General features: G+C 36.7%; 1 protein-coding gene across 3 annotated transcripts in view; it reads right to left on the reverse strand.

Moving 5' to 3' along the window:
* Window positions 1-21,587, reverse strand: part of LOC121673295 (mRNA-capping enzyme) — a 172,197-nt gene that overhangs the window by 136,214 nt on the left and 14,396 nt on the right. For all 3 annotated transcript variants that reach the window (XM_042046489.1, XM_042046488.1, XM_042046490.1), the window contains exons 5-8: window positions 18,627-18,702; window positions 15,258-15,507; window positions 9,430-9,539; window positions 8,579-8,680 (exon numbers count right to left, since the gene is read on the reverse strand). In XM_042046489.1, coding sequence (XP_041902423.1) covers window positions 8,579-8,680; window positions 9,430-9,539; window positions 15,258-15,507; window positions 18,627-18,702 — 538 coding nt within the window. The remainder of the gene's footprint in view (window positions 1-8,578; window positions 8,681-9,429; window positions 9,540-15,257; window positions 15,508-18,626; window positions 18,703-21,587) is intronic.

Below are 21,587 nucleotides of genomic sequence, written 5' to 3' on the forward strand. Positions count from 1 at the left end.
AACAAACTATATCTCAAGCTTGTCCGAACTCCTGAACTCATGATTTTTACGGTTGTTGTTGTTATTATCTTCATTATTTATTGCAGATAGAGTTTCAAGCTTGCTTGAACTTCTTTGGCTCCATCCCTCTCCACAAACCTTTATCTGAAAATATCTTGGAGGTATAGGACAAAATTCATGCCTGAAGCAACAGGCTAAAAAAAATATATAAGAAATAACAAATTAATTTAGCATTACATGACAAATAGCTACATTCCTTCTTTCCCCAAGCAAGTGAACCATAATGTCTCTCACGGAGAGCCATAACAGAGCAGTCATGAAAAGAGTAACACAGCTTTGAAAAAGGAGATCCCCTCAGCTTGGAACTGATTTATGCCAGAGCGTATTCTGGGTCAATTCTGTCTGCATTGCCAGCACAAGCCACAGCAGGAACACAGCTGCCATTTGTGCTCACAGAATAGACTAGCTCCAAGAGAAAGGGATGCCCTAGATTTCTGTATAGTTCAACTTCACAAACTGAATGTCATTCTTCCCTGACTGAACATAAGCCATTACGCTTCATGGATGTGTCTGTAATCCCCCCCAGGAGAACCAGCAGCACAGAATGTACTGTTCCACTATTAAAAGTGGTCTGGGAGAAAGGAAAATAAATAAATAAACCCGTAATCATTGATACTGGTTGCTTGCAAATCAGATATACATGCAGGCACACCCTTTATCTGGATCTTATTAGAACATTTTGGGGACTACAGTTGAATATTCTAAGATCAGTATTCACAGCACAAGCTACGCAATAAGCATTTTAATGCATTACCTATTTATAAATAAACAAAAGAGCTTGCTTAGAAGACAATCTGTTCAAATACTCAAATAGTTACATATGAATAATCAGAGCCCAGAACTGTGACCATAAAACTTCTTGAGTGCTGTCAAGAGGCTTCAGAACTGTGAAGTACCAGGCCTGCTGTTTCACAGAATACACTGCCTGTATAGTATCACATCAGCAGAGCTCCTTAACCACTTAAAGAAGGGGCACAAATCCAACAGATTTCTTCTACCACGTCTTTTCAGAGTTCTGACAGTGTTGCAAGCACATACAAATGAGAAACCACAACCTAGAGTAAGAATGCTTTCTTTGGCCATTCAAGTCAATTTGGAGCCAAATGAAGAATGACATGTTCAGTCACACCTGTTTATTCATCCCTCTACATTGACTCAGTGACTGTAAAAGGAAGATTTCAGGAGATGAAGAAGCAACAAAGTCATATGGATGTGCCTTAGTAATAAATACATAAATGCACCATCACTGGACCCCTGCAAAGAAAACCCAACACAAAACCAGACATACTTTTATATCAAATGGCTCCATACATTAGTCCAAGAGTTTATGACATTCTGTGCTGCCTCATTTGACTTACAGTCTCCCAATCAAGAGACACCTCTCCTGGTTCAAAATTAATAGTTAAACAAAATGAATGAGTTGCCTGGTGATGCCCACAAGTCCGGCTATCAAAACCTTTTCTGCTGTCAAAGTCTGCTAGGCAAAGTCTAGACATGCCCTCAATGCCAGTACAGTAGGGAAAACAGGGGAAAACGACAACATGGCAACAGGTGGAGATAATGAAGCCACCTTGTACTAGACCTTCCTTGCCCTGAGCTGGAATATCTTTACCTACAGACAGGGGAAATGCTAAACAAATTGGGAGTGCCCTTAATCCAAACTCAGTTTATCAAAGTTTTATTTTCACACTCTCAAATAAAAATTCAATTAAGCATACTATATTTATGGGTTCTAATGCTGTGGAAAACAGGCCAGTATTAGTCTTGTAATCCCAAATTTACTGCCCAACACAATTGTACAGGACAATTATCAAGATGCAGAATGAGCAACAACTCACATATCAGCTCCTAAACCTCCAACTCTTCTCTAGAGTCAAACACATAATTCCTGCCTCCTCATCCCATCTCCTCTTCCTCTCCTACCTAAACACACAAAATAAAGCCACGAATTAGGCATCTCCTTTTTTGAAAATTAAGAGGAATGCTGTCTAACATTGTGCTTAACATCTATGAATTGCTCTTTTCAGCAATAATTAGAAAGGCAGTTTATACATTTTAATCCTGAACCATTTATGTGATCTTTATATACTTTTGCAGAACCTTCTGACATTATGTTATCATTACACACTTCAAAGTTAAACTGCAGATTCCTAACAACTACCACTACTGTAGTTTATAAAAGCTATTTATTTAGAGCTTTTAATCTTGACTCCCCTTAGATATATTATTCAAAATAAAGTCAATGAAATAAAGTTCACATGGATTGCAGCCTCATTCTCAACAAAAATTCTTCCATTTACAGAGGTAGATGTACAGAACTAGTTTAAAAATGGATGAGCTTGTTTTCCCCTAAAGAATAGTTAAAATAATTATGAAGAAGGACCCCAAGGGACTATGGCATGTAAACAAAAACTGTATTTTTTCCCCATGACCTTAAAAACATGACATAAAAACACAGTGCGGAGATTGGAAGACTGGACTAGGAACAGTCACTTTAAACTTTAAAGTAAGGGTTTTGGTTCCAAATCTCTTACTTTAGGTGTCACTCCATTCTGACAATTTCATGCAAATAATAATAGAAAAACCCTTATAACTAGTTCTTTGAGACGTTCAATGAAAATAATACAAATGTCTGAAGAATGGCTGTCCTACACACATAAATGATGTGTAATTACCAGCTGAGGCTTTGCCTATTGCTGACAGTTACATAAGCACAACTGAATCAAGCTCATTTAACTTGGAATCAAATAACTTGGGTTAAACCCAGTTGTTCACAAAACCTGTCACTCCCATAAAAAAAAATTCATTTGGTCCTGAAAAGTCTATTCAGCACGTGCCCAACACTGGAAATTTCCGTCCTTTAAAATTTCACCCCACTGGAACATGCCACAGCCACAGAGAAAGGGATACACAACACTAATGGTGCAAAACTGATGAATATTTAAGTCTATTTCTTAAGATGAGTGGGGAGAGGAAGAAGGAAAAGGAAAGGAAGGTGTGGTTTAAAAGCAGCCAGATGATTCTTGTGTGGGTTCTTAACCCTATCCTATGATGAGGAGGCCAACATTCCTTCCTTACTCCAAGATCATAAACATGTATTAACCCTAAATGTGATTCAATGATAAGACACTCAAAACACAATTTATAATAATTTGCTTTCTCAGTAGCTATCTGGGTCAGAAGGGAAGGTGCCCAGGAAGGGAGTATTCATACCTTGAGAAATGCTCTTTTACTCATAAATGCTTTGTTTTGATTAACAGCCCTTAACTTTCCTTCTAACACAATTTCTGAAGATGTCTGAAAATCTCAGCACCCTACATTTTTGTCCCCCTACTCTAAATTAAGGAAGAATGCACTAACAATTGTGTAAACCTCTGCTTCAGGAACTTTCTACTACTGGGCATAAAATTTCACATCCATGAGAATCTGGTCATGTAATTTGTACAATCTGAAAATTAATCTATGGCTTCTTTCTCATTCCCAATAGTCTCCTTCAAGTTCAACTCCACATTAATATCTTTGCTCCCAGGAGACAAGCTTTCCATTCTCCAGATCTGCTTTCATGGCAATCTGGTCTCTTGTTCTTAATAATGAGTTCTCAAGTGTATAGATTTGGGGTTTAATTGGATTAGTACTACTCTCCAATCTTCTCTGTCCTCCTTCATTCTCATTATTATCTCAACTTTCTCTCCTCTCTCTCAGGGATAATAGTTGAATGGGTTCATGGAAAAACTATCTTTTCTTTAAGCCTTTAAAGACAGGCAACCATTTTGCTTCCTTGCCACCTAATATGGGCTAGTATCTTTTACCTCTTAATTTCTAAAACAAACAAACACCTAATTTTTGTTTTTTTTTTTTTTAAAGTTGTTCTTTAGCAGTGATGATTTTTTTCACAATTTATTCTGGACCAAATGACTTTTGGATAATTTCTCATATTACAAATTTGCAATTTCTCAGTTATGCATGTAAGCTTCATCTCATCATGTAAAGGATCAAAGAATAGGGAAAGAAAAAGTACTGAGCCATGGAAATCAGAGAGAAACTTCAACCTTGTTTTCATTACATTTATAGATAAGTTATCTTAAAATATACTGCATAGATTTCCTTCAAGTAAGGGTCACAAATATGTTTCTGAAGAGGCTGCAACTGCCAATAATGTTAAAGTTTAAAAAAAAAAAAATTCGTCAATTTGTACAAAAAGCTGAATTTAAAAAACCTAGGAAGCTAGCACAAGTTTGAGAATATAGTAACTAAGTCAAAATAATTATATTCAATATAAATCAATACTATATATATAGAGCAAGATATATTGATTGATACGTTCAAGATAAATCAAACTTATTTGATTAATAAACAATCAAAAAAATGCCCATCAGTTTTATCATACAATTAGGTGTACATTTACTATTTTTATTTTGTACTATGATAACAACAAAAAAATAATTACTTAGGCAACAGGCCTTTCTTTTAAAATGTAATTTGCTAACCATGAAAGAAAAAACCAACTTCACAGATGTACCTATCTTGTTACAAATACATGTTAGACAACTAGCAGCAATTCTCAAAGAGCTGTTTTAGTCTGCATCTACTTATTCGCATTTAGATATCTGCAAGCCATCAAATTTGCATGAATATTTTTCAAATTTAATAGCCTTTGGCAAGAACTACCTGTTCTGCATTGAAATAGCTGCCTTAATATAATTGAACAGCCATAGTATTATGATCATATTTATTATTTTTCACTCAAACTGCATGTGTACAGATGTGAAAAATAAAAAAGGTACTCATACAAATGTAGGAAAATTATTTACTCCCCTTAATAGGTTCCATTTAGTGCAGGTCACATTTTACCATTCTAAAACCTAGTCCTGTTTGACTGTATTGATTTGAATTATTCCACAGACATTTTTAAGCTTTTTCTTATTCTTAGTGATAACAGTCTTTTCTTTAGCACTGGTGTCTCATTACTTTACCCTGCCTGAACATTCAGCTCCACTCATTAGAACAAGCATCTGCTACAAACAGGATTAATGAGATCCATATGAAGGGCTTCAACAAGCCATTACCCACCTGGGCTAATCATTTTACAGTACAGAGCTGATAATGCAGAGTCATCCAGCAATGCCTTGAACATACTGTTACAATTACCTTATTCAGACAGTAACTACTATTTCAGAAACACAGAAACACTGCAAAATTGGATACATTTGTAAAGATGTATCTACCTTGTAGCTACTGTTAACATACAACATATATTTCATCCCAACAAAGCCAAAAGGCATGATTTTACTAGTGGGAAATTTGCCTTTTGGCTTATGAATAGATTAGCATTAAAATTATTTATAAGACACCAGTAGTCTGACTACTGTTCCAATAAATACAGAGAATTTACACCAAACCAGTCAGAATAGCTGCAGAACTCTGTGACTTTTATTTAAATAATAATAATTTAAAGCAATATGATTTTAGAGGTGGTTTTCCCCAAAACAGCATGAGTTTGCATACATTATTTACATACAACCAAGTAGCTGGTACAAAGGAAATATTTCACCAAAGAGTGCCAATGCTAAGTGAGCTTCACAGATCTTTTAATTTAAAGTTCATTTCTCTAAACCTAGGATACAAACATACACATCTTCATACATTGGCATTTACAAACAGGAGGGGAGAAGTATTTGTGCACACTGCATTTTTCCTTTTGGGACAAACATGCTCCAGAAGGAATGCTGGAGCAAGAACCAGGAGGAGTGCCCTGCTGATACTTATGGAACAAGGGCCCTGGAAACCAGGGACAGAACAAGCAAGACCACAGTGAAGGCGCAAACTCTTCAAATCACAACAGACTAAGTAAGGCTAAGTCAAAATATTTTGAACTCATCTTTCTCCATTTCCTTGGAGCTCTAAGTTTTGACCCAAACCAGACTCAGAACTCACACACTTACAAAAATATGTAAGATACAACTCTAGTAAATCTCCCCAAAATATTTTAGAGAATCACTATCAAATAATTTAACTAATCAATTTCACATTGTTAGTCAACATTATACGAGAAATAATGCCCTTTTATTTAGGGAAATACTTTATTTTTTTTCTAAAATTACGGGTAGAAAAATACAACAGTGCTAAGAAACCAAGAAAACTTGCACGGTTCTACAACTGAAAAAAAACCCCAAACAATGGGGAAAGAAAAAAAAACAAAAACAAAAGAACACCACCACAAAAAAAAACCCCAAAACCAACATAGCTCTTAAAACAGAGGATGAAAGGTTCAGCTCCAGTCAGAATAAAGGATTAGCAAATGCTTTTCAGGAAAAGTAAAAGTCTTTAGTGAAGTTACTGACACTGCATATCAGTTAAGAGAACGTATAAAAAAATGCTTCAGTCATGAAACCTCTTGGAAAAACTACTGCTGCAGAAATAAAATACAGGTATTTAACAAAATAGTGAAATTTAAGAAGTTTGGCTAAGTTGAGTAAATGTTGCTATTAACTAAAATAAAAGTGTTTCATTTCAGTGAGGAAGTATAACGGAAAGTTATTATTTATGCATCTGTTTTTCCTCTAAGTCCAATAGGGTTGACAAAACAGCAGTGCTTTTTAAACAAAGAGAGAACAAAACAACAAACAAAAAAATGCATGCAAGCCTAATAATATTCTAATAGGCAAAGTCTAGACTGCTGCATCTAAACCACTTTTAACAAAATAGCTTCAGAGATTATTTGATGACAGGGGTTCCATCTCCAGATAATGTAAGTAGGGGATCCATAAATTGGTCTCCACTAACTGATGACTTAATATTGAATGCAAGAAGGTCATGCCTGTCAACACAAGCGTTCACAAAAATGAATGAAAATCTGTTTAATTGCATATGGAGTCTGGATCACTGGAGAACAACTAAATAATTAGAAGCATGTCCAATGTAAAAATGATCATAACAATTTTTCATTGTTGATTAGGATACGTATCATGCAAAGTGTCTAAATGTCCAAATAATAGCTCAGGTTTTCATATTTATTCTCTTTCATATTACTTAAGGTGAATTTCATTAACACTGGATCTCTGTACTCCATTTTCTTCTCTGAATATACCTATCAGTCTGTGTATCTTCATAATCTATTGCAAGTTATTACGTTTTGAAAAAATTTAAAAGAGCTTATTTAGTTCCTTCAGTTTTGTTCTTCATCCATTCTGTTTTGCCACCATTCTAAAACTAAAAACATAGGATAGAATGTTCAAAATACTGAAAATTTCTAGAAGAAATTACATGTACACTTTAATTTCCTTCACAAAAGGCAGTCTTCCAGGGACACTACTATGTTCTGTATAATTGCTTTAGTACTCAGAACGTGGGCATCCCATCCACACGTTTGAGAAGGAAAATAAGACTATTACATAAGACATCAATTTTCCAATTTAACAACATTGGATATGACAAAGACTCTTCAGGTCAGTTTAAGCTGGCTGACTTCATTTGTTCAGGATCAGCAGCTTTGGAATGCCCTATGCCCTGTATTGCTCTGAGAGTATGCCTTCATCTCCCAACACCTCATTGCTGTAACTTCCCACCCTGAGAACACCTGCAAGTGCTATCCAAGTGCTTGTGCATACAGCCAGTGTTAGTAAACCAATTACTCCCAGACACTTCTCGATGCTTGGATGCCATAGTGACTGCAAGCTTACTTTGACTTTTCACACCATACTCAGCCCAAGCTAATAAACCCTTGAAGCACAAACTCCACAGAGGAGAGACACTTGAAGGGTCTGGGGCTTTTTATACAAGACTGCTTAGTTCTGGATGAAGTGTGCTGAATCCTGACTGACTCCATGTGGAGCCACTTGGTAATCCTCATAAGACATCCAATTCCCCATATTCTCCAAGATTTTCATTATCTAGGATGCTCTATTATTAAAGATAACAAACCTAGCAAAATAAAGAACCCAGGAAAAGCTTTAGAATATGTCCAATCAGTCCAATTAGGCTGTAGTTTGTTATTAAACAAAAGGCACCCCTGCAATAAATGTAAGAGAATTGGTGAGGGAAGATAAAATTACTGACTCTCTAGCTGACATGAACTATGTGTTTGAATAAAGCATCACAGCATGAATTAAAAAAAAAAAAAAAAACTAGAAAATTTCTAATACTACCCAGCTTCTGAAAGATCAATTAGAAGTTTTAATTTAGCTTTTATAAACAAAGTCTTCAGCTTAGCAAACTCTCACTGTTATGTAAGATTATTTTAAGACCTTGGTGGCAAGTCCTGGCTGACAGACAGGCAAGGGTTATGGAGAAGAATAAGGGTACCTGCCTTTAACAGTCAGTGTGTAGAACAGCTGCAAGAGAGAAACTTGGCCGCAAACTTCAGCAAATGTTGGGCACCCAGACAGAATAAAAATTAATCTCTGGAGCCCGTTCTGTTGTTGTGCTTTGTCCTTTGTACAGGCAAATTCACTTTCCTGAGAAAATACAAACTGTCTACCGAATTTACTGTGTGTTGCTTTTTCATTTAAAATGAACTTACCGGGTGCCGTCTGCTTTCCAGCTAACTTTGTATGGCTTCTGCTCCAAAAATTTAATATTTTGCTTGTCCATGGAAACAGGCTGTGCTCCAGGGAATCCAGTTCTAAAAAAAAAGAACCATGTTTATTAATGGTTCTGCAATAAATAGTCACACAAGGAAATACATTTTTTACATCAGACTCAAGTCACACCTTGTACCAGACTTGTTGCAAATTTAACTCTGAGTTAGAACATCTTCTCCAAAAAGTATTTTGCAAGAGAAGTCAAAAGCCTATCTGATAAGAACAAGGTTATTTGCTTATGACAAAACACTAAATTATGTGGAACTTCAAAGTTTTAACTTTGCAGAAAGAGATACTCAAAAAATTACAGGCATGATAAGCATCAACAAGTTAGGAAGCAGTGTGGGTCACCAACTTTTGGAAAGGAAAACTTCAGAATCATAGACATTAAAACCAACATTTTCATTAACATTGGACACAAATCCAAGTTAGCTATAAAAATGAGTATTATACCTCTAAACTGAAGTGTAATAGCAGTGGTATAAATAAATCTACTGCTTGAGAAAGAACTAAATTTTACACAAATAGCTGGACTAGGCTACATCTGGAATTTGAACAGCAAGATTTTGTTATCTCAATGGAAAAGTAGTTCTAGAATCTTGTTTCTTAACATCAAAAATTGATCATTCCATTTCATAGTACAGTGCAAGATGTTCATTTCCAAGTGTGATTTTTTTTTTTTATAAACAATCCATCAAAAAATGGTCACTCATTTTTATGAGTTGTTTCATTCTGCAAAATATAACACTTACTTCTAGACAGTATAAATAAGTTCTAAATATTCTCATACCCTTCCCATCCACAGAACTGCTGACATTTTTGCTGTATTCCTCCTAATTTTGGTTGCGTTGTCACCTGGGTCACACATTTAACTGTTATTCCTTCCAAGAAAATTGCACCCTAAACAAACAAACAAACAAAACAAAAAAAAAAAAAGTTAAAATTTAGTATTAAAGCTGTCACAAAATCAGATCATAATATGTCAATACAGACTAAGTCTGTTTTCACAACCCTCTAGAGCAATACCAGCTTAAACATTCCTTAAAGATTTACCCCCAAATGCCAAGATACATTAGCTGAGGTTTGCCAGGAAACTCACAGGTGAGCCATATCATAAATCCAGGAACTGAAATAAATTATTTATGAGGAAAAAATATAATTTTTTAAAAAAAAGCAACAGGGAGGGATAGCTAGTACTTAGATGCCTACACTACTTAGCTAATACTCTCAAGAAAGTTGATCTAGGACAAATTTCTTACAAAAGGAAAAATAGGAACAGTGGGTTCATAACAAAATATTTGTGTAAATATATTTTTATAATTTTATTCTCAATCTAAACCAGGTTATTAAAGAGGACTTGCTATCCTGAATGCCCCAGAAAAGCCTATGTAGTGATCAAAAAACAACAAACCCTGGAAATAAAATTCTAAAATAACTTGTACATTCTAGAAAAAGTTTGATGCCAAGAGGAATAAAAACAAATCCTGCATAACACAACACATGAAAGCCATCAGGTCTACAAAACTACAAAATTAAAGATTTCTATGGAGATCTCAAATCAACCAGACTTATTTCAACAGAACCTCAAATAAATTTTCAATGCACACTACGATCAAGCCATGGTTATTCACCTGTTGAATCCTGCATGTGAAGATACAAGTATTTCATATCTGTCCTCTAAAACATTTGAAACTATCTCTAACAAATCCAGCTACTACTGATGAAAGGAACAGTGGTTTCCTCCTTTGCATTTCCACACACCGTGACACTCATCTGTTCTATGCTTGAGCAAGTCTCGGAGCAAATTTGGCAAAAATAACATCATAAATTGGTAATTTTCTGCCAAAAAGTATCCTAAACTAGCTCACCATAGGCTAACTCAGCACTAGTGCCAGCACAAGGGAAAGCAGAAGGAACACAAGGAGTGCAGGGAAAGCAGGACCACCATTTTCATACAGCCTGCAGTCAGTTAAGATTGGCTCGGTCACATTACCAAATCATGTTCTGAGAACAGAACATCCTAACGAAATATTCAATATAAATTCAAAACTTTAATTACCTTGAGCTCCACAGACTTTCTGTGTGTCACTCACCCCATACTATTTACGTGGGCACCAGCCAGTGCAACAGCACGCAGGTGAGTGGGCAAGGGAGGCAGACAGCTACTCGTGCCTGCCCAGCACATTGTCTGAATTCTGATAAGTGGTGAAGAGCACCAGGAAACAAAGGAAAATGGTTCTGCCTTGCTTCTGTAAATAATGGCAGAGTGCAATGGCAGTACGACTGCTAAGATTGAAGTAACAGGCAGGGAACAGCAAAGATTTTCCAGAAAAGGAATAGTAATAAACACAAATATCATGCTTGAAAGTGTTTCTTGCAGATTATCTGTTTCAAGTATAATCACTAGCTAAGGCACAGCCCTATGAAAACAAGGTGAGTCACTCGGGCATTTGTGCTTGGCTAACTTAGCACTCCGGGCTACATGAGGACGTACCTTGGATAAGATGCCAAAACTGAGCCAGACCCGTGCAGTTCCTACACTACTGTTCAGCTAACTATGCCTGTGGAAACAAGACACTGAAGAACATGGTGCAGAGACTCCAGAGAACTCAGCTCACCAGGAGCATGTCAAGTCCTCAGCACCGATACTACCAAGAGTTATAAGCCCTAAAGGATCCAAGGAAACTAATGCACTTAGCATCTACACTCTGCACAACCTTCACACCATCTGTACTAATCAAGCTTGCCCCACTTGCCATGAATTTCTCCACCCATCACTTCAGCCGAAGGAGAAGCGGCAATGTGTATTATCCTGTATTGGTACAGATCCTAAACACCATCTGGAGGAGTGGGTGAGCAGGAACAGCCCCAAACACACACCTTCCTGACCCTAGTGGCTATCACCAGGCCTGGGTGAGAGCCGTCTTCAGCTACTCAGACTTGACTGAGCGCCAATATGCTCAGAGACTGCCTCCCAGAAGACAAGAAACATTCCAAAACATGTCAGGGAGAGACATCCTCTAAAATGAAGGAAGTGAGAGACAGGGAGTTACACTGATCAGCTTAGATTTAATACCTAGAAACACAGGACCAAATCACAGTAACTGCCTCTTGGCATGTACAAGCAAAAAAGAAACAACAAAATCATACCAACTGTCACTCAGTAGCAAAGGTGTTCCACTAAACATTTGGTTTTCATAATGAAACAGGCTTCACAGAATTGGAATTGCATGCATTTGCCTTGGTTTGTCTTTTGTTTGCTTATCTTGTCCTCATAGAGGAACCCAGAAAACGTGGGGTAGATGTAACTTCCATAACACAGAAGAGTAACCTGTTTCAAAACCAGGTTCAGAGGAGTTAGCATTCCACTAACAAAACAGAAGAATCTGCAGGGTCTGGTTTAGGCATAAGATAATTAATTTATTTCCCCTAAACTTCCTATTAGCATTCTTATTTTTGTGACATCTGTGACTTTAGTAACAGGGATATAGACTGGGATGGCAGTTTAAGATTCAGTGTTATCCTTAATTTTAAAAATGGGCTGGAAACAACACTGTGCAATTCAGTATAAACAAAGTTCTACACTTAATAATGGATAAGAAATTATACAAACACACACTGGTAGATAATTAGAGAAAAAGGCATGGAAGCAGCAAGAGACCAAAAGCTGAATTAGTATTGTTCTGCCTTGTAAAAGGCAATTATGTTGAGATATATAAACAGAAGTATTAGCCTTAAGACATGTGAAATTAATTTCTCCCTATTAAGCCTTACTAGGATGGCCTCAACTAGAGGCTTGCATTCAATTACAGGCACCACAGCATCAGGAAAACATGAGTCAACATGACAGACTACAAAGAATAACAAGAAAGGTCAGTAGTACAAAAAATATGGAGTATAAGGAAAAAGTCAACAAACAAGCATTTAACATGGAGAAGGAAATGATACTCATATTCAAGTACATAAAATGGTGCTGCCAAATCAAAAAATGGTATTTTTCCCATATCCATCAAGACGGCCTCAGGCAGAACAGTAAGTGCAAGGGTTAAACTTTGCAAAAGAGAGTTGGTTAGGCAGAAAAACCCCACATCACTAGTATTTAGAATCAATACTGTTATGTACTTTGATAATTAACTAATAAGTATTATCCTCACTATGTCAAATCAGTTTAATCACTTCACCCTGCCTCACCACAAGACATCTGCATTCAAGATCATGAAGAAAATCATTAACAGCCACCATCTCTTCCAGACTATTTAAGATGTCACCATTCATTTTAGAAGCACTGCATCTCACACCTCATAATATGCAACTTACGTGGGACTAGAAGAGACAACATTCCTTAATAAACAGTAAAAATTCCATTTGACCCAAAAAATGCTGGTAGGCTCTGGCTCAGAATTAGAACTTTTTGTCCAATTTGCAAAATCTAGTATCTTTTTCCTGAAGTGAGATTCTAAGTGTCAGTTAATAATATTGTTTCAATGTTAACATTGATCCTGCATGAACTGACAAGTCAAAATTTGTTTGGATTTCCTGTGTGGCATCTCAGACCGCAACAAGCAAATTTCCTGGTACCTGTGAACTTCCTTAAGGTGATGACAAAGGGAACTGTAATGGCTTTATGTTCTAATGATTCTTACACTTTCTGTAGTGCAGGAAAGAAAAGCTGTCAAGATTTTTTGACATCAAGATAAGGAAGTTTCAATGAAAAATGTTGCAGTGAAGTTTCTCACATCAGTGTTTCTGAAAAGGAGAGCATACTAATTTCCTTTCATAGTCTAGCTAGCAGTTGTTTCTGGCTATTCATTATTCTAGCCTGGGAGCTGTCTCCTCCTCTACTACTAAACTTTTCTTCTGTCTCCACAAAGACTTGGGTCAAAATGAGAAAATTTCAGAACACCACTATCACTATAGCTACCTCTAGTTTTATACTGCCTACCCCAGGCCTTTAGGAAAGAGATGAATTAGAAAGGTGAAAACATCTGCTGTAGGAAATCAACATAATGCTGAAAATTTAGCCCTCCAGACAGTAAAATAAGAATATCTGAGCAAGAGGTATTTACCTGATACTCACTCCCCCTGTAGATGGCATATTTACAAGGAATCAGAAATAGACTGTATCCATCTCTACTGAGTTAAGAAGCAGTCCCATCTGCCAGCCAAGAACCATGGTAAAGAATTCTGCCCGTTCCTCCTCTTCGTGTCAAAGAATGTTCCTTCAGAGCTGCAAAACTGAATTATACGAATATGCATATTAACTAGATGATTCTTTCTTTCACAAATTATCTAACTCATAATTAACTTTTAGTTATTAATATGCTTATTCGTATAATTTAGCTTCCAGCTTCCAACAAAACTATGGTGGCAGAAAGAAAACGCCTGGGAAGCCAGTATCATTCCTGTTAAATAGACCAGCTGAGTTTTACACTTGATGAAAAGAGGCTGTCATTGTAATTCATTGTAACACCTCAGCTCCTAATGCATCAGAAGGCACATCAAAAAAACAATTTTAAGGTTCCAGCCCCTCAAAAAATACTTAGATATCTATGTTTTACTGCAAGGCTAATGGAGGAAGTGGCCATACCCCCTGACTCTACTTTTACTGTGTTTTTATAGTGTGGGAAATTTTTTATTCCAGATGAGGGATAATTTGAAAGTTTTCAAAGTTCATCTTGCTTCTTTAGACTGGATTTTGTATTCCTTTCAGGTTAATATTTCCATACTTTACCTGTAAACCTTGTTGACCAGCTGCAGTAACAACAAAATGCTTTTTTGCAGCATATTTCAATATGAGGGTTTCCAAGTGTTTGCAAACAAACACACCTCAGTACACAAGTAAAATAATACATTATTATGCAAAAAAAAAAAAATCTATTTTTGCACTCCACAATATTCTAGCTTACTTTACTTGCAAACAAAAAAAGCAAGTCAGGAATTTGAAGAAAACTGAGTCATTAGTCTTCAGGTGATACAAATATATTCTTTGTACTTGCGTATTACTTCCACACTATGGTAACTACAATAACTTATTTCATCAGAATTATGCAGATGTATGTCAAAAATCACAGTAAGTGATCAGCCATATTTCTTACACAGCTAAAACAGCTTTGAACAAAATATGATTTCAAAGTTGCCTTGGGTTTTTTAAGCTCATATTGCTTTTTGCTAATCCAATTTTCAATCCTACAAAATTTCCCAAAGCAAGACTGTTTGCCAAAACGAGTGCTGAATTTTAAAAATTATGAATTTCATCCACATGACTACAAAACATAAGAGCTGTTTCCACCCAACTCTGATAACATTTCATCTCTAAACACAGACTGCGTAATTAAAAAACACTTTACTATCTCAAAGAATTGTTACATTAGAAAATTTTTAAGTCATTTTTACAACTGGAGTAGTTGAGATGTTGAATGTTGAAGTTCAAGGTTGACATAGGAAATACAAAAAAGTTTACAATGCATCTACAATTTTTTCCAGTTAGAGAAAATGCTTCCAGTCCCCATTTGCAAGAGCAGTGATGCTTGCATAGCATGTATGATGAGGTAAATGGTGGGCATGAGGTTATGAAATTATGTTTAGCAATTAGAATATTAAGTTCCAAGTCAAAATTACCAGTTTTAGGCGTTCTTTTCTCCTCTTGCCAAAGGAAGAGCTTGATGATCCAGGTTCTGATTCTGGGCCTCCAGTTTTACCATTATCATCATCCTCCTCTTCATCTTCATCAAAGCACCATTCTGGAAGCTCTGGTGGTGATGGTGCATCATCTTCATCGCCATAACGACGAAACAATTCCTTCAAATAGTCACCTTTATAAATACCTGGAGGTCTAGCCTGAGCAAAAGTAGCCACAGCAGCCTCAATACTGTAAAAAAAAAAAAAAATTCAAAATCGCTCTGAATGATTAATTTACATGTCTTAGTCATGTCATGCTTTACCAAACGTAAGAATTATTGGGACTGACAATCAATACAAATTCTGAAGTGGTAATTGCAAAAACATTCCTTATATTTGAAAGTCCATGCTTGGATCATTCTGGTAGCAGTTGCTCTTGCAAGATTCTGTGTAACTCTGTAGGCACTGCAAATGTTCTCAAGTAACTGCAGCTCGGGCTGCTTTGAGTCCTTATTGTGAGTCAACAGTGGTCTGCTGATCACCCAGATACAACTTTTTTTATTGCTACAGAGAAGCAATGGGTGGCATGCAGACCTGAGGACCACACCAACACAAAAAAAGACCATAGAAACATATCAACAAACTTAATGAAGAAAATTGCAAATGTTCAAATTCAAATATGGTTACATTTTTCTCCCCTAAGAATTGTCTTTCTTCTTATTAGAGGTTTTGCTCTCAAACTGGGAAAAATCATCCTAATCTTTTTAAATTACTTCTCTTTCCAGAAGCTTCTCATAAAAGCACTGTAGTTCAGAAGCCTTTTACTATGCCCCTAACACTTAATCTTGCTCAAATAAATTGGAGGCTGGACCATAAAAAAATTAGAAACCAAAACTAACAGTCATGCATCTCTACCAGCCAACTGGAAAATTCTCCAAAACATACAACAAGGATTTTATTGTTGCCATTTGCATAGATCCTATGAAAATGCTTAACTAAACACACTGGATGTAATTCTCTCTTCCATTTTTCATGGCTGTGAAGAGCAGTAATGCTCCAAGGATCAACATTTTAAAATCTTGCTATGTAGAGGAGAGGAGAAACCACAAAAGATCAAGAGATGCCCCTGTTAGGCTTCTTGACAAGCACATGTCTAAAACTGGAATAAAAGCACACAATACAGCCTGTGACGTTATTTTTTTTTCAGATACTTAATTCAAAATGCCTTTTTTTTTGTCTGACCTGTACAGTATGGAATGGAGCCTAAGAACTTAAAGAAGTAAATTTTCCATAATAGACAGAAACAGTGTCTAAGAACCAGTAAGGTTGATTTACTCTTCTGATCTTTTAAGAGGAGAAAACAAGACATTTTCCAGAGTGAGACATAGTCTCATTTCAAAAATGACAGTTTTAACGTCTGAGTTACTTAGAAGGACCTTTCTTCCCCATTCTAATTCTTTTTTAAGACTCCTAATTTCTTTCTCACAAGACATTTTTTACTTTGCTATCTTTCTTAAATTGTTTCACATCTTCTGTAATGAATGCCACTGAAAGGACAAAACAAACCAAAAGTGATGGGGTATGAAAAACGCTCGAATTTTTCTCTGATGATATCAGAGGAGCTCTTATAATCTTCTGGAATAGATGGCAATGAAAGCCAAAAGATTTCAAGTACAGATTTCAAGTACAGAAACCTAGCTGAAAGAAAACAATTTTCCATGTTCTAGAAACACAGCAGTCTTTGGGAAAAATGAGTTCTTGAAAAGAGAATCAAGTAAGGTTTCTGACCACTAGCTGGAGAGCTTTCAGGCTTTCAGGCCTTTCTCTAAACTAACTATAAAATACACCCCAGTGTACACAATACATCAGCAACACTCCTACATCATACGCTTAAGGAAGGGATACGGATAGATTTTTCCATCACGAAGATCTTATTTCCTCATTAGCAAGAAACAGTGCCTTGTTTCAAAGAATGATATAGCAAATTAGATTTATCTTGATACAATGCTCAGCATCAGCTAGCATCTTGCCAAAATTGTTTCTTTTGCTGTGGACATTTTTCCCTACCAGGGGATATCTGGATGTTTTATTAAAATAATCTGACAGAGATGAACAAACTTGATACAATTAACTACCCAAAGCAAAAAAAATTAAGACATGGCTGTTGAATTTTAAGGCTTTTCCCACCACAGTTTGAAAACAGAGGCTGCATAAAAGCAGGAGATCCAAAGAGATTCAAGTGTCTTTCCTCTTTAGAACAAAGGATCAATTCTAAGTCTAAATATTGCATGCTACTTTTAAATTGTTTGACTAAAAGCATACAAATTTTCTAATTCATAGGAACAACTAGAATCATACTACAAAGATATTTGTGTCTGTGTCTACTTCCTATACACAGCTAGGATCCTGCAAAGATTCAGCCACCCATTACCAATGGTGTTCTGTCTCCATTACTCCAATGTCTTTATTCCAAGTTTACTAACAGACGGCAATGACCCAGTTCTTTGCAAACAGCTTGCACATGTATGCTAAGCATAATAACTGCATGTCCAGTCACAAGAAAATCCTGCAACAGGAGTAAAATTTTCTTCACTCAAAGGACCACATACAAGAAGTATCACCAGACTGCTTAATGGACTTGTCAAGAAACATGACTTTCACAGGACTCTGTCAAGAAGGAAATAGTATTTTGAAATACTACCAAAATTATGCAAAATTTATGTCCACCAGGATGGTACGGGCATTTTTTGGGTTTGGGGTTTCTTTTTACACTAATGTTATCTGAAAAAGGTAACTACTCTATATGAAGGCACCAATATTTTTAAAAGACAGAAAAAATGGGTGAGTCTGTATAGAAGCATACTGTACACTTTAGTCAAAAAACAAGCTGGAAACAAGGACTTTGTCTGCCCCCAATCCTTCAGAAGTATGTTACTCTGCTGTTGCTCTAGCTAATCTCTTCAGATCTCAAAAAAAGCCCAAAAACCTACACACACACCTACATGAAAAAGATGAAAAAGTATGGGAAATACTCTTTCAGGAATCTCTGAACTCTACATTCTTACTTAAAATGTGGGACACGTCAGGGGAAGAGACACAACATAATATATACACTGCTAAAGGCCCACACACAGCAAGTACAGCTGACTTTTGACCTACCAGACCTGGAATTCTTGACTACAACAGGCTAAGCTACCAAGAGATTATATGAAAAATGTTAATATGGGCTGTTTGCTCAAGATTATTAGGCAGCTATAAAACAACTAATAGCGAATACATTAGCATAGCTGTCAGGACAATGAGTGAAACATACTGAAGAACCCTTTGGCCACATTCCACAAATCCCCAGGAACTAACATTCAAAGTTACCTCCAGTCCAACTTCTCGACCAAAAAGGCACAGATCAAAAATCCAGTTCTATTGAAACCATGTGTACAATGGACACCTAGAAAATACAAGAAAAGGGCATAATCACTTGCAAGTGGTTTTAACAAACATATTTAGTATTGAAAGTGTGGGTTTGGATCCTTCCACCTTCATCTGTAATATTAAAGGGTTATCTCCATTCCCATCACGGCAGCACAGAGCACGTAAGGCTCATAAGCCTAAAAGGCAATTTATTACATTCTTTCTGCAAATTAGCAGCAGCAAGGGTACAGGGTACTTCAGTTCATCCCAATCAAGAGCACTAACTTAATGCGATTGAAATATGGCTAATACAGATAAGATTCACAAATCTGCTCAAATGCTTGTCAGAAGGCAATATAATCAAATTCATTAATTATGCTTTTAGAGGATTCAATAAGCATGACATTCATTTCATACCATCAGGCAAAAAATCATATTCAGATTGCCTTATGTCAAAATTGAAAGGGGTGCCACTAGACCACAATTCTACCTCAAATTCGCTATTTCCATGCTAAGACCACACTTACTAATTTTGAAAAAAAAAGTATCTACAAAAAGAAAACTATATAACAGTATAATCACCTTGAATTACTCATCTTTTCAATGTGAGGAAAAAAAAAAAAATTCTTCAGCCTCTATTTTACCGAACTCATCCCCCAGTGAAAGGAGGGACACACTGTCAAAAGTAGTCCATTTTTTTTTCCCTCAAGGCAACAGCACCATCTAGTGATACGCAGACCAGCCTCAAAATTCGTGGTATTAAAAAAGTCATGAAGGATTCAGGCAAGATGTTACCTCTTCCTCCTTCTTTATTTTAAATTATAAATATCATTACAGTTTCTACTAACAGCAAGAGCAATTATTCTTAACATTTTTCAGTTGTTACCATAGAATCATAGGATCATTTAGGTTGGAAAAGACTCTTAAGTACATCAAATACAACCATTAACCCAGCACTGCCAAGTGCACCACTAAGCCATGTCCTTAAGTGCCACATCTACACAACTTTTAAATACCTTCAGGGACTTTCCTGAACAGTCTGTTCCTGTGCTTGACAACTTCACCTTTTGGTGAAGAAATTTTTCCTAATGTCCTAAACCTCCCTGTTGTAACTTAAGGCCATTTCCTCTTGTCCTGTCACTGGTTGCCTGGGGGAAAGAGACTGACCCCCACCTGGCTACAGCCTCCTTTCAGGCAGTTGTAGAGAGTGATAAGGTCACCCCTGAAACTCGTTTTCACCTAGCTAAACAATCCCAGCTCCCTCAGCCACTCCTAATAACACTTGTGCTCCAGACCCTTCACCAGCTCCACTGACTTTCTCTGGACACACTCCAGCATGTCAATGCCTGAGCACCAGTGCCAAGTACTGGGGGACAATCACTTCCTAATTCTCCTGGACATTGCCCTTCTTGGCCACCTGGGCACACTGATGGCTAATGGTCAGTAGACCAGCACACCTGATACCTTAGGATTTTAGCTTCTATATTTTTCATGTATCTGTAATCCTCTAATTCATTAGTGTCTAACTCTAAACTCCATATAGACTGTTAGCTACTGTTCTCCCATTTCAGTCAAACGAAACAATTCCTCTCTAGGTCTGAAACTCAAGGACACCTTACTGTCTCAGGCCCTGAGAAATGTAAACAAAAGTGAGCTGTGGGGGAGCAAACCTGGGGTAAATGACTTCATTACCTGAAGCTGTAATTGGAGGATTAACCCCCAATATGCAAATGGACCAAACTTACAAAAGTGTGAAAACTCGTGACCTGTTGTCCATTTTGGGTGTAGCCCCTGGGTGGGCTTCATCTGCCCAAAGTGTACCTGAAGGCCCTTCAATAAATATAACCACTTTTTATTCTCTTAATTTTGTGTAGCCTCTGTTTTTATGTAGTCCCACAAGGCATCACACCCAGGTCCTTTTCTGCCAGGCAGCTTTCCAGCTGCTCTTGCCCAAGCCTGTAGCATTAGCTGGGGTTGTTGTGACCCAAAGTGCAAGACCTGGCACTCAACACCATGAAGCAAGCCACTTTAAGCTTTAATTCATTTTCTCATTTCTCTACCACAGCTAGTAAAGTAAGTTTAGCAACAATTCACTTGATGCATATTCAAAAAAAATGTGAATATCTATCTTTTTTCTTTACACTCCTCTACACTGGAAGTATAATTTTTTTCAACTGGAGAACCCAAAAGTACCCACAAAAAGCAGACCGATGGAAAAAACCCCACAAATTTAAGTGGGTAAAAAGAAATACGTATTAACTGTAACAGGATCAGGTTTTGTGCCTGCCCAACCAAGCTTCCCTTCTTGATAAAAGCAAGGTAAAAATTACTACAAATTTTTCGAATTCATCATTTCTAACTATTTAAAAATACTAAAAACTGTGTAACTTGCATCAAATGAAATGAATTTTAGCTTCCTTATATCATTTATTCCTAGCAATCATTTCTCCTTTGTTTTCTGCTGAAGCAAAATTTTTGCACATCCCTTCCTCAAGGCTGGGAGGCATACTCCTGGTCCTTCGTGCTGCAAAAATAAAGTTTCCTTCCTATATTGTTCTAGATTAATTGAAAATTTTGATCACTTATCATTCACATTTCAGTCTCTTTTCATATCTAATCTTGACACTAAGAAGGAAATTGCACACAATTGCTATCACTAAGTCCTGCAGCTGTTACTGCTGCCAAGAAGGTTAAGTCAATAATTTTATACACATGACAAAGATAAGAAGCATCTCAGCATGAGACCAATGGCTTGAAAGAGAAAGATCACACAGGGTGCAGTACTATCACCGCTGCAGACTGCTTTCGCTTTTGATAAAAACATCCTCCACACCAGTCCCTCGAAACAAGTGTCCAAAACAACAAATTTCAGTAATTTACAGAAGGGAAATGGAAAATTCCAACATTCCTCTTTTACTATGA

Source organism: Corvus kubaryi, unplaced genomic scaffold, assembly GCF_017639235.1.
Source record: "Corvus kubaryi isolate FWS band 111438036 unplaced genomic scaffold, C.kubaryi_AGA036_p1.0 65329, whole genome shotgun sequence".
In the NCBI taxonomy this organism is placed as follows: Eukaryota; Metazoa; Chordata; class Aves; order Passeriformes; family Corvidae; genus Corvus; species Corvus kubaryi.